The sequence below is a fragment of the Macadamia integrifolia genome, unplaced genomic scaffold (genome assembly GCF_013358625.1).
Source record: "Macadamia integrifolia cultivar HAES 741 unplaced genomic scaffold, SCU_Mint_v3 scaffold1998, whole genome shotgun sequence".
NCBI classification, from domain to species: domain Eukaryota; kingdom Viridiplantae; phylum Streptophyta; class Magnoliopsida; order Proteales; family Proteaceae; genus Macadamia; species Macadamia integrifolia.
Genome location: NW_024868458.1, coordinates 40,527 through 55,291, shown reverse-complemented (window position 1 = coordinate 55,291; position 14,765 = coordinate 40,527). Strand labels below are relative to the sequence as shown.

At 41.2% G+C, this 14,765-nt stretch overlaps 1 protein-coding gene across 1 annotated transcript; it reads left to right on the top strand.

Moving 5' to 3' along the window:
* Positions 1-5: 5 nt before the first annotated feature.
* On the top strand, positions 6-1,068 carry LOC122065409 (chitin-binding lectin 1-like; the record flags this gene model as incomplete). The annotated part of the gene is made up of 1 exon (XM_042629229.1): positions 6-1,068. A coding segment is annotated over one exon (771 nt), but the record flags the coding sequence as incomplete, so codon positions are not given.
* Positions 1,069-14,765: the final 13,697 nt, after the last annotated feature.

Below are 14,765 nucleotides of genomic sequence, written 5' to 3'. Positions count from 1 at the left end.
TTTTTTTTTCTTTCAACGAAGAGAGATATCAAATACAGGAGGAGATATATGATGAGAAAAACAACACCGTCACCATCAGTGGCCCCTTCTGTCCCAGGAAGCTCGCTAAAAAGCTCCGCTGCAAAGCTGGAAATGCCATTAAATGCATCAAGATCGTCGACAAAAAGCCTCCAGCGCCGCCTCGTCCCGACGAGCCTAAGCCTCCGCCTCCGCCTCCGCCTCCGCCGCCTCCTTGTTCCACCGTGGTTGTTGTTGTGGTTCCTCCGCCGCCTCCTCCTCCAGCTGAACCCGAGCCTCCGCCTCCTCCCCCAGAACCAAAACCAAAACCAAAACCAAAACCAAAACCAACTCCTGAACCGGTCTGCCCACCGCCCCAACCAATAGGGGTTTGTTGTGGACCATGTTATGAGGGATATGGAGGGGGACCATGTCATGAAGGTTATGGAAGGCCACAGCCGTGCGATTGTGGCTGTGGAGGATCGCGATCTACGTGCTATGATGGCTGGGGAAGGAGACCACAGCCGTGCTATTGTGGCTGTGGAGGATCACAGTCGACGTGTTACAATGGTTGGGGAAGACCACCACAACCGTGCTATTGTGGCTGTGGAGGATCACAGTCGACGTGCTATAATGGCTGGGGAAGACCACCACAACCGTGCCATTGTGGCTGTGGAGGATCGCAATTGCAGTGCTCTAGGAGATATGGAAGATCGAGTTACGGGAGCCACTGCGGTCTCTTCATTGAAGAAGACCCAAATTCATGCATCATCATGTAATGTTTAATGTTGCAGACCAACCCACCCTCTCTCCCTCCCTCCCTCCCTCCCTCCCTCCCTCCCTCCCTTCCTTTGTATTGGTCCATTTTCAATAAACCGGATCAGGTGGTTGGTCCACTAATTGAAGGGTTTAATTTGTGATGTTTTGGGTGATGTGGGTTCATTTAGAGTTTCTATTTTCATTCTCTCTTCTAAGCTTTTACAAATAAAGGTTGAACAATGCAAAATAAAAAGTAGTGAGAATCTATATTGTAATGTTGGAATAAAAGTGGGAAAGTTCATTGAATTTTCAGTTAGGATGTTTTACTTTTAATATTATTTTATTATTGGTACGTACCTACTTTATAGAAAGGGTGGGGGAAAGGGGAGGGGGTCTGATACTCGATACCTTTTGGTGAGCATACATTTAACACAACTTCACCAATTATACTAGGCAGTTGTCGTTCCTTATTTTTATGTGTGGATAGAGACAGTCTATGTTGTTTCGAATCACCTATACCCATCTTTAGTAATTGACTTGCATTGGTGATGTTCTAGTTTTCCGATTCGAGATGAAAAGAAATTTTGTTGGGATTCAATGAGTTGTATTTCCCTCAGAACTATCAGGTTCTAGTTCGTTGCTTCGAGGAGAAAGGTCAACCGCATACTGACATCTTAACTATTTTTATGGATATCAATCTTTTACAAGATAACTTTTATTTCTACTCTTTCAATTAAGTTAATAGGATAGAGAACTTACATGATCCCAGTATTGCGGGATGAGTTTCGAATTAAGCTCACCAAAGTTTCTAGGAATCCTCTTTTCCTAAGGGTATCATTTCCATTGTAGTTTACCTTCTGCTTAATGAAGCTTTAATAAATTAAGGTTTGTTAAATAAATAAATAGATTTCTCTGAGCCACTAGGCAGGTACCTAGCACTTACATGTCTTTTCTATTTCCTATTCACATGAAATGACCTCATTTTATGCATTATGTTACACCTCATGAATACACTCTTCTGTGTCACTTGGTACCACTTGCTAAGATAACCCTCTATCATACAATAATAATAAAGACCAAACTTCCTTTATGTCATGATGAGCAAGAATTCATTCATGGTGGAACTTCAGATGCGTGCAATAAGACATTTAGAGAATATTTAAGAAACATACTAAAACGTTATAAGGGTTTTGAATCGAGAGCGAATTAGGTTCACGTACAAGAACGTATGAGAACGACCTTAGTCTGTGGATTTAGAATCAATTTCTTTTCTTTTCATTTAATAGATTTTAAATTCATGGATCAAGAACATATGAGAACATTCTCGTACATGAACATGATTCATTCACTCGTAAATCCCTAAAATGTGGTAAACCTTCACATGAGGGAAAACTTTATTCGATAAATAAAGTTCATTAGGAACCTTCTAGCATACATGAGCATGATCACTTTTTATGTTAATGATATCAATCACTTAAGAAAGGAGAAATATTTGAGTTTTCTTTTATTGTTGGCCGTGGGGTAGAGGGGGTTGGAAAAGGAACTTGGGGAGTGGAAAGTTTGGCAAAACTTTATGATTATTGGTTTTTCTTTAGTAGCATATATGCGAGTGAGTGCGAGTGAAGGAATCAAGTTATGGTGGTAGGTGGTACAAAAAACAGATGGCAGAAGAAGGGGAAGTTGAAATGTGACGTCTCGCTTTTGATTGGGATTAGCCATTATTTATTGTTTGTTTGGATCTAAAGTTGCATTGTTGCTTACCTATCACTTGATGTAATCCTTTGTTTGGCATCAACTACTACATCATGGGCTCTATCTATACGTGGAAATCAGTTCTCTATTTTTTTAATTTTGTAATTTTGTAATTTTGAATAGAGAAAAGGAAATGAAAAGATGACACCCACTCGAAGATTCCACAAAATTAATGGTGTATCAGTCAGACGTTTTTTAGGGTCTGGGTTGGACCTCTTCAGAAAGGAAAGGAGAGGAAAGGAAAAGAAAGAAACCTAAAATGTCTTTTGTAATCATTCCTTAACATGAATATATAAATCATTTAAATTTCTTGTTATATTTAATAATTATATTTTTTTAGATTTTAATAATAACCTCTTCCCTAACCTTAGGGAAGAGGTTAGGCATGCCGTCTGTTTTTCTAGTAATTAACATCTCAATCAGTAGAAGGAAGAGAGAAATAGACACCGATTTGAGTATATAACTAATATTTATTTCGCTATTCAAATCGAAGGGATTTAGATTTAAAGTAAAGTAAAATTTAATAACTAAATATGGAATACTTAGGAGTCAGCAAGATAACCACATGGGGTAATCTTTATTAGATTTGAAATTTTCATCCCTTCACTTCAATTTGCCTCGCAACTAAATCAAGCATAAGAGTGTCATTGTGGGATCACATTGTCCTCAATTATCATCCATCCTCATAGCTGGAAGCCTGATCTAGTCTCTCTAGTTATTGTCTCAGTTAGTTTCCAAGTGAACAAAAATTCCCACTTCTCTAGCTAAAAGTTAAAGATGTCCATTTCCTTCCAACACAAGAGGAGATAGGCTTTTGTGCTAGGGACAAAAGTAGTGGTTATCTATTTCAATCAAATCCATTTGAAAAAAGAGAAAAGTGAGGCCTGACTCTAAAGGCTAAAAAAAGACAAAAAGGATTACCTAGGAACTCTGAGATCATCTGATGATATCATTATATTCGATTCAATTGATTGTTAAATGCATGCTTCGGTTTCAAGCATCAATCAATTAATAATTGAGCATTTCTATGTAAAGTAGAAAACTAACAATGGCCCAATCAGAATCGAGATTGATGACTCATAGATACCAATTATTTATAGTCTGATTAGCCTGTTGTAGCCCATTAGCATGATTATAACTAGTTTAAGGATTGTTTATAGCTCATTTAAAAAGTCCAATTATTGTCCAATTTTCCTGATTACGTTGAACTTGATTATGTACTGGATCTATTGACTAAATAGAAATGTTTTAATCTTGAACTATAAAGCTTGATTATTTTAATAGATAGAAATAATGTGAGACCTTAAATTGGTGAGAACTGATTAAGTACAATTGTTTTCATCACTCTTATATATTGTTTTATGGTTGTCCTTGTTGGCAACTCGGTCACGTGACGGTAATGACGTGGCCAGTTTGGGTGACGTGGATGAAAATGATGACATGGTAGTGTCCAGTGTCACTGATGAGATAACAGAGCAGCTTGGTATGCATGGAGTGGTTTAATACATCATTAATAGGTGGTACGGATTTCTGGGTCAAAACTAGTAAAATTGACCTATTTATCGTCGGGGGTATTTTCGGAAGTGAAAATGAAATTTTTGGAAGATTGGTTCTTCATGAAAAATATAGATTGTAATTTACCTAGTTCAGTGCATTTGATTTCGTCACATTCTGATACCGTATGAAGAAGTTACGGCATTTGTGGCAGTCGATGCCAGTTTCAGTATTGAAGATAAATTTTTTAAAAGAAGTGTTCTTCATGTAAAAATACGACAAAAATACAATATTTCAAACGGTTCTGATTTCATCGCGTTTCGATTTCGTATGAGAAAGATACGTCATTAGAAAGGTATAGGGGCATTTTGGTCTTTTTACATGGATGATTCAGATGATTGAGTCTTCTGAAAAGTCGTAGAGCATCCAGTTATGATTCCAACGCACTTCGTTTCATCTCGATCAGATATAGTATGAAAAAGTTATGAGTGTTTCCGTAAAGTCGGTTCGAAAATCCAAACCGAAAATCCATCAGTTGCTCTCGGTGTTGGGTGGATTTTTCAGAATTTATTTTTGAAATTTGAAGGGCTTTTGTGTAATTTCAAGATTTTTAAGGTCTGAGTTGCAAGGGGTCTTTAAGCACTGAAACATATGGAGGCAGGGGCTTGATTATAATAAAGAGGAGTAAGGGGAAGTGAAATGGATGGCCAAGATTCGACCACGTAGGCTTGATGCCCATCCAAAGGCTGCTGAGAGTTTACGCTGACATGGACGAGATAGATGCTTTCGCGTAGGATTTGATTGGTTATGTACATATTTCTTGATGCACTGGCGCTACACCTTATCAAGATATGTTGGTGTATGTCGCGCGTGTATAGAAGGTATAAAAAGATTCCGATCTTAATGATCTCATAAAATCTGATTAAAGCCATCATGGAGGATTCGGATCCAATGGTCGATATGCATTTCTCTTTTGTGAGTGGGAGACAAGCTCCCTTAAAATCTGGAAAAGCAACCAATCATAGATCGACAACACTTCTGACGATGTCAGCGCCTACGTCATGATGACGTCATCGAGATTCAAATCTAATGGTTTGGATCTATTGTCCGTTGGTTTAATCCGATGGCTTAGATTATAAGATCTTTTATATGTGATCTACGGTCAGATTTCACCCCTGTTGCGCGCGCCGCCGGTGTAGCCTACACCACCCCTACGAAGATTCCATTTCAGGCTTTCTCATTGCTCCAACTTCAAATGGTCATATCTCCCTCATTTTAACTCGGATTTGGGTGAACCAAGTTGCAGCTTCTTCGTCTTTTCAAGACCTACACCATGGAAGCAAGAAATATGAGGTTTGAGTGAAGGAAGGCTACGATTTTGTTAGGAGAAGCTTTCCCCTCTTTGTTGGTCCTTGAATGAACATATATTCTTGATGATAAATGTTCTTAGGCCATTAAAGGAGGTAAAAGAGGTGGTTGAAGTGTGTTAATGGTACATTAACTCAAAGTCAAGGAAGAAGAGAAGAAAACAAGGATGTGTTTGCTTTGAAGAGCAAGAAGCCAAGAAGAGAGAAGGTGTGAGCACCAAACTTGTCAGTATAAGTTTCTAGTCATCCCAGGCAATCGGTTGTGAGATTCTCTAACCTTTGATTTTACATTACATGTATGTATGTATGTTAGGGTTAGTTGTGGATGAATGTATACATGCTAGGTTAGTTGTGGATGAACTGTAAGCATGCTAGCTAGTTGTGGATGCATATGTTAGGCAGAGCTTGACTGTAGGGCATTGATATAAGCCCCAATTTACTATATTATTTATTGTGTGCTTAGTGGGTGCTAAGCACCGGGAGTGGGTGCTCCCGTGTAGTGGGTGTTACACATTGTATCGACACTACGAGTGCCATCTCAGCTTCGGCTTGAGAAAATTAGGTGTGGATGCTCCCGACTGTGGGTGCAGTCAAAAGTAGTGTATTGAGTAAGTACGAAACCTTTACAGGCACTACTCCGGGGATATAGGTAAATTGTCGAACCTCGTAAAAACCCTGTGTTGTGGGTGCTTGCTGTTTGTATTTTATATTGAAGTGCGTGGAATGTGGAATGGGTGTGCATACTTGGAAGTGCCTATGAGAGGCTGAGTGTGTATACGACTGTGTGCAAACAGGAACAGGTATATCAGGTTTTTCTCGGCCAGACATCGGACAGGTTTTTAAGGATCAGAATTGGACTCACTGATTCACCCCCCCTCTCAGTGACTGTCGGGTTACAACAATTGGTATCAGAGCCGATACCCAGTGACAGTTTGATCAACAACTGAGTGATCCAGAGGCAGCGGCAGTGACAGTATGGCAAGTGAAGGTTATCCAGGACATGCACCAAAGTTTGATGGATCTGATTTTATCTTGTGGAAGAGAAGAATGCAGTCGTACCTAGGTTCACTAGGTTATGATGTTTGGGTATCAGTTTTGATTGGGTACAAGGAACCTGAAGGAGGTCCAGTTGACAATGAAGCTAAGCAGGCTTATTGTTACAATCAAAAGGCACTAAATGCAATATTCTCAGCATTGGATAAGAGCGTCATGGCTAAGGTAATGGATTGTGACTCAGCCAATGATATCTGGGGAAGACTGAAGAGCATTTATGAAGGAGATGAAAAGATAAAGAAAGCAAAGATTCAGACCTTCAGAGGCCAGTTTGAAAGTCTACTAATGCAAGAAGGACAAAATATTGACACCTATATGACCAGGGTAAATGAAGTGGTCAACTCTATTAGGGGTCTGGGAGCCAATCTAGAAGATTCAGTTGTTTGTCAAAAAATCTTGAGATCTTTGTTGCCCAAGTATGACTCCAAGGTGTCAGCTATTGAAGAGGCAAAGGACCTAGACACTATCACTCTTGATCAAGTGCATGGCACTTTCATAGCTCTTGAAATGAGATGGAAAAATGGCAATTCCACTGACAAACAAGCTGCTTTCAAGGCAATGAGAAATTTAAAAATCAAGGAGAAGAAGAAGCAGTCTATGGAGGATACTGATGAGAGTGAAGATGAGGTTACAACTCATTTCACCAGAAAGTTGAAAAGGGGAACAGGAAAATATAAAGACAAGTTGCCTTTCAAATGCTTCAATTGTGGAAGGGTTGGACATTTTGCAGCCAAGTGTCATAACCAAGGAAAAATAGAAAGTGATGAAGATGAAAGTGAAAAGAAAATTCATTTCAAGGGAAAGAAGAAATTCTTCTCAAACAGATACAAGAAAGGCAAGGACAAGAAGAAAAGTTTGGTTTCTAAGAAATGCAATGACACATCTGATGAAGAGTCTGAAGAATCATCTAATGATGAAGATGATGAGGCTATGTTCATGGTCTCAATAGATATGGAAGAAAACAAAGAAGATTCTTCTAGCAAGGAAGATTCTACAGAAGAAGAAGAGGAAGATGAAAAACCACATCTAGAGGCTGAACTTATAGTTGCCCTTAGAGAGCTTAAAAGAGAAAGGAAGAAAGTGAAAAAGGTCACTCAAGACCTTAAGGGGCAAGAACAAATAGTTGTTGAGTTGAAAGATCAAGCCAATAATTCAACGAATACCTTAGATGATCTTGAGTATCAACTCTCACAGAAAACCATTGACTGCAACATTCTTGAGTTAGAGAAAGTGGCTTTGAAAACACAACTAGATGAGCAATATGAAATTCTTGCACGATTTGATGGTTATGCAGATGAGCTAGCCTTATTAAAGGCTAAGGTTGAAGAATATGGGAGAACTGAGATTGAAAGAGAAGACTTAGAAAATGAAGATGTTGAAGATGACTCTACTCCAAAAGAGCATCTTAGCAGTAAGAGCTTAATGACATTATCAATGCTCAAAGATCGACTCACATCAAATTTGGGCTTGGATTTGTTGGGGAATCTTTCAAAAATACCAAGGCAAATGGTAAGGGAACAATACATAATCCTATCAAAGTCAATGATAGGAATGCTCAAAGAGGAAAGGCACATGTTACTACTACTGGCAATGTCAAGAGAGCAGTACAAATTGATAAAGTGCAGACTGGTCCAATCATAAGAGAAAATCTATCTATATTCCATAAGACTAACCATGCTAGACAACCACAGTTGGCAAGGCCAAGCAGGAGAGCAGAGAGGTATGGATACAGTCAAGGTCCTCAACAGAGACCTAGAGCATTTGACAACTTCATAGCTCCTTACAGATGGCAAATGGAACATGTGATGCAGAGGCACACCTTTCAAGGCTATTGTTACAAATGCAACACTTTTGAACACAAGATCTCAGATTGCAAGTTCAACATTGGTCCAAGGAGTTATGTGGACAGAAATCCTTTTGCACCCCTTATGGAGGAAATAGTTGAATGTTACAGATACAACAACCTTGGACATATTGCAAGGAATTGTAAAACTATATTTCCCCCACAAAGACAGGAGAACAGAGGTAAGCAGAGAGTTTTCAGGAACACAAAAGATGATGAGATGGAGAGACAGTTCCCAAGACAGAAGAAAGCAAAGAAATCTAAATCTGTCAAGAAAGTTTGGGTTCAGAGAGAGAGAGTAGAAGATGAAGAAGATGCAGCAGCATTTGTTATTCATAGAGCTTTTAAGGCTCAAGGAGACTCTACTCCATGGATTCTTGATAGTGGTTGCTCAAGCCACATGACAGGAGATAAGGAAAGGTTTGAACAATTACATGACTTTGAAGGTGGATCCATGAAGTTTGGCAACAACAATGGTGCCAGAATTACAGGGAATGGGTCCATAAGTTTGAACCATGGGAAGGTGAAATCCCTTGATGTCTTGTATGTTGAAGGGCTCAAACACAATCTTCTCAGCATCAGTAAAATTTGTGACAAAGGGCATGAAGTAACTTTCACTAGTAAAAGGTGTGAGATAAGAAGATCAAGCAGTGGAAAGGTTGTAGCTACTGGACAGAGAACTTCAGGGAACTTGTACACCTTGACAGAGTTAAAAAAAAAATTCTTGTATGGTCAGCATAGATGAGGAGACATGGTTGTGGCACAGAAGACTTGGGCATATTGGTTTCAAGAACCTTGCTAAGATTTCTTCGAAGAAGGCAGTGAGAGATGTTCCTGAGTTGAAGGAGCTCTCCAATCCTATATGTGCATCTTGTCAGAAGGGAAAGCAAACCAGAATCTCCTACAAGTCTAAGGAGTACTATTCTAGTTCTCCATTGCAGTTGATTCACACAGACCTATGTGGTCCTATGAGGACACCTAGCACCTCAGGAGAGAGATACATCATGTTGTTTGTTGATGATCATTCAAGAATGGTGTGGGTGATTTTCTTGAAACATAAGTCAGAGGCTTTAGAAAGATTTAAGATCTTTAAGAAGCAAGTTGAGAATCAGACAGGGAAGAAGATAAAGTGTCTCAGATCTGACAGAGGAGGTGAGTACAGTTGGGATGATTTTGAAGAATACTGCTATGATCATGGTATCAAGAAACAAACTTCAGCTCCAAGAACACCCCAACAGAATGGTGTTGTAGAGAGAAAGAATAGAACAGTGCAAGACATGGCTAGAACAATGTTGGTAGAGAATGATATGGGTAAAAAGTTATGGAAGGAGGCAGTTCTAACTGCAGTGTACATCCATAACAGATGTATGTTGAGACCTCATGAAAGCAAGACTCCATATGAAATCTGGTTTGGAAGAAAGGCTACAGCAAGACACTTCAAGGTCTTTGGTAGCAAGTGTTACATCAAGAACACAACCCAGGATTTGGGTAAGTTTGATGATAGGGTTGATGAGGGCATATTTTTAGGTTATTCTACTTCAAGTAAGGCCTATAGATGCTACAACAACAGACTTGGAAAAATTGTAGAGAGTGCTGATGTCACAGTTGATGAAAAAAAGGATATTCCTTCAGGCTCAGGAAATGATCTTCTGGAATTTGAAGATCTTGATGATGAGAATGACCTGGTTGATAATAGACTCAAAAGCAAAGATGAGGTTGATGTTGAACAGGATGAGGTAGATTCAGATGAGCAGAGGAGACACAACAGAGTTGATCAACAGGAAACAGATAAGTTAATCATTGGTGACCCCACTGTAGGTGTTCAGACTAGAAGAATGAAGACCAACACATACTCTCTTATTTCAAAGATTGAACCAAAAACTATTGATGAGGCAAGCAAAGATGAGAGTTGGATGAAGGCCATGAATGAAGAACTTGATCAGATAGAGAGGAATCACACTTGGGATCTAGTCCCTAGGCCAGTTGACAAGAATGTGATTGGTACTAAATGGGTTTTCAGAAATAAACTCAATGAAGATGGTCAAGTGGTGAGGAACAAAGCAAGACTTGTATGCAAAGGGTATGCTCAAGTGGCATTGATTTTGAGAAAACTTTTGCTTTAGTGGCAAGACTTGAGAGTTGAGACTATCAGAATGTTCTTGGCTTTGTCAGTGTACAAGGGGTTCAAGGTCTATCAGATGGATGTCAAATCAGTTTTTCTAAATGGAAACTTGGAAGAGGAGGTTTACATAGAGCAGCCTGATGGATTTTAGCTGAGTGAGGACCCCACTCTTGTGTGCAGATTGAAGAAGGCATTGTATGGTTTGAAACAAGCTCCAAGGGTATGGTACTCCAGATTGGACTCTTACTTGTGCAAGTTGGGTTTCAAGAAAGGCTTAGTGGATAGTAATCTCTACATCAGAACTGAAGAAAGCAATCAGCTTGTAGTGGTTGTATATGTAGATGATATCATCTTTGGGGGTCACAAAGATGAATTGTGCAGAGATTTTGCAATGAGGATGCAAGATGAGTTTGAGATGTCCATGTTGGGTGAATTATCATTCTTCTTGGGTTTGCAGATCAGTCAAAAGAAATAAGGTATCTTCATATCTCAGTCCAAATATGTGAGAGAGATGTTAAAGAGATTCACCATGGAGGATTGCAAGTCAGTTAGTACACCTATGATGACTGGGTGTAAGTTGAGCAAGGAAGATGACTCTCCATCAGTTGACCACACCTCGTATAGGTTAATGATAGGTAGCCTATTACATGTGACAGCTAGTAGGCCTGACATCTTACAAGCTGTGTGCATGGTAGCCAGATTTCAAGCAGGACAAAAAGAGACACATGTTGTCACACCCCGTTCACCCTGAACCGGAGCGGTGACCGAGTTAACACCGGTTAACCCAAACCTGCCAGGATCATCAGACACTGTATTCCACCACAGCATACACACACTAACATCAATTCATCAGATCAGCGGAAGACTAAGTTTTACCTGTAAATAATTCCCATATACTTGATACCCAAATGATGATACCATAATTATATACATTTGGGCCCGAAGGCGTGATATATACACAAAAAGAATAAAGTCCAAGTATCAAGTATATACAGTAAATCATCAAAATCATCAGAGTACACAGCTCGGCTCGGTATCAAGGCTGGAGCTCAGCTCGGCCTCAGAACCGCTGTCCCGCCGCACAGCTCTCACACGCGCAGTCTACGCCGTGCTCAAACTCCTCAGGGGTCCACCAGTCCTCCTCAGGAAACTCGACTGTGGGACCCACCCCATGCTCCTCAGATGCATGACCTGCAAAATCATCTAAAAAGGGGGTGCACACGTGGAATGAGCTCACTAGCTCAGTAAGTAGAGAAGTGGACCACACACAACAGTCCACACATCACAACACATCATATGCACTACATGCCATACAAGTCATTTTAAATCACATACACCTAAACAACATTACTAAGTCTTTGGTTTTAGTGCTACTACAACCACAGTGCGCGTATACTCCGGGTACGAGCCGCGAACTCCCTCCCGCGATACGCCCATAGGGCTGTTGGAGAAGGCCCACCGTGAGTACTCGGAAAAATAAAGACAATGCCGTCCACCGGCTCTCAACAGAAATGTAAATAAATTAAATGACAGTGCTGACTCCAGCAATTTAAAAGCAGTACGATTGGCCCTCTTGAAATACCACCGGGGTTGCCGGCTGTCCTACATGACTCGCCGGGCGTAATGCCTAACCGCCACAGTGTCCGACAACCGCGACTCCTGCTTCCCCCCAAATGGCAACCCAACACCTCAACCCCTGTTGGGAAGGGTCGTAGCACAGGATGGTGAAAATCCTAATACCGCATGCTCCTATATGTAGTACGACTGCATAGTGCCTCCGTGTCCCATACCACGGGCCACCAATGCATTCGTTTCCAAGCCGACCACGGCATCTAGTCTATCAATGCATTATGCAACATGATGTCCACATTCAACATATAACATCTCATTCAATTTGCATTTGAAAAGTAAACATAGCATATATGCACATCAATGTGTGAAATGACTAATCTATATAGCATATTCATGATGACATGACTAAATTAGATATAGTTATATGAATGCCAAACAAATGCCTTGAAACAAGGCCAAACGTCCTCTCTCCACTTACTTGTAGCGTACAAGGATTCCCGCACGGTACGGGTGAGATCCGGAGCGAATCTGGTAGGATTTGGTGAACCTAACATAATTGAGAGGGGTTAGTACTTCACCATTTTAGAATCAAAATTAATGAAATCCGACGTCAAAATCGTGTTTAGAACGTCGAAAGAAGGTCACACGTCCGATTTGGGCTCGATCGGACCTACGGATCACCCTCGGGGCCACTCAGGTGGGTCAGACAGGTGGGCTGTCTACCCACCGGTCCTACCCGCCGGTTTTGGTCCGGCGGGTATGGACCCGCCGGTCCTACCCGCCGGTTTGGCCAGGGACCCCCCTGGCCTCTCAGGTGGGTGCTTCTCAGGCGGGTAGGGAACCGCCGGTTGTACCCGCCGGTTTTGGCAGAAAAACCCCAGTTTCTTCTCAACTTCCTCCATTCCTTGGGGACTCAAATGGGGCTTTTCTCAACCCATTCTTCACACCTTTAAAGTCCTATAGGATGGTTCTAGCTTAGATCTAAGTTAGATTCAAGTGAGGGGAACCATCTTACCTTCTTTGCTCAAGAATGACTTCAAACCCTCCAAATCACTTCCAACTCACAATGCTCCTTCTACCTTGTCAATATCTCTTCAAATCCTTCAAGATCAACACATAAATCATCTATTAAACCTTAGATTCATCATTTCAAAGTGTGTTTACAAGATCTTAAGAAACCATACTCGAATCAAGGGTTTAAAGCGTGGGTATGGTTAATGTTCATAAAACCCAACTTTTCTTACCTCCAACTGTAGATCTCGAGTTGAAGATTACTCTCCCGGCACCGGAATGGCAAGATCGAGCTTCGGCGCCACTGAGATCCTCCCTTTCTTCCTCTTCCTTTCTTCTTCCCTTTCTTTTTCTCTCTCCTCTTTACTTTTCCCACCAAACGTACGGGGTAATAAATGGGAAGAAAAGAAGTCATAAAGCTTATATATACTATTCCTACTTAAGTGAATAGTGATGGATGGGTCACTCAGGTGGGTAGGTGTACCCACCTGTCATACCCACCCGAGAGTCAAAACTTGGGATTTTGACCGGGCTCGGACCTCGGCTCGGACCCCACCCCAGGCATACATTGTAGCATACGTATATATCTTTAAAATACAGATATAATACCTGTTTTATCCGTACATAGCCTTATGGTAGGTGCACGTACACGGTTTGGGCACTCCCGCCTCTTCTGGCACTGGCTCGGACTTGTCGGGCCAGCCGGTGTTTAAGGTCACCCGTGCCATCATGGCCCATAAGGAACCCGCTCTAATATCCTCTGGCTCGGTTTCTGCATAGTTAAACCGGTTCAACCACGAAATCAGACCGGGTTTAAGAAGCGGGATATTACATTACCCCCCCCTTCTGAAAAATTTCGTCCTTGAAATTGCGTACCTGGTTGATAAAAAAGGTGAGGGTACTTGGCTCGCATTTCTTCTTCCATCTCCCAGGATGCTTCTTCAAGTGAATGGTCAGCCCATCGCACCTTTACATAGGAAATGGAGCGATTACGAAGGGTTTTCACCTTCCGGTCCAAAATTTCAGCTGGCTGTTCTGTGTAGGTCATATCAGCTTCTAGATACTCTGGTTCCACGGGTAGTACATGAGATGGATCATGCACGTACTTCTTCAGCATGGATACATGGAATACATTGTGAACATTTCCAAGCGAAGGTGGCAGGGCAAGCATGTAGGCTACTGAGCCAACCCGGGACAAGATCTCAAATGGTCCCATGTATCTTGGGCTCAACTTCCCCTTTCTGTGAAACCTTTGCAAACCTTTAGTAGAAGAGATCTTGAGAAATACCTTTTCTCCTGGCTGAAATTCAACCTCCTTCCTGCGGGTGTCCGCATAGCTCTTTTGACGGGACTGAGCTGCTTTAATCCGTTCCTTAATAACGTCGACCTTGTCACAAGTCATTTGGATCATCTCAGGTCCTAACATTCGACGTTCACCTACCTCATCCCAATACAAAGGAGTTCTGCACTTTCTGCCATATAACGCCTCATATGGAGCCATCCCAATTGTAGCTTGGTAACTATTATTATATGCAAACTCCATAAGAGGTATATATTCTTCCCAGCTGCCACTCATCTCCATTGCACATGCCCTGAGCATGTCTTCTAATATCTGTATGGTTCGCTCCGACTGGCCGTCCGTCTGTGGGTGAAAGGCTGTACTCAAATTCAGCTGTGATCCCAAGGCACGCTGTAAGCTTTTCCAAAATCTGGAAGTGAACCTTGGGTCCCTATCTGATACAATGCTCACTGGCACTCCATGCAAGCACACTATGTTATCCATGTAAAGTTGTGC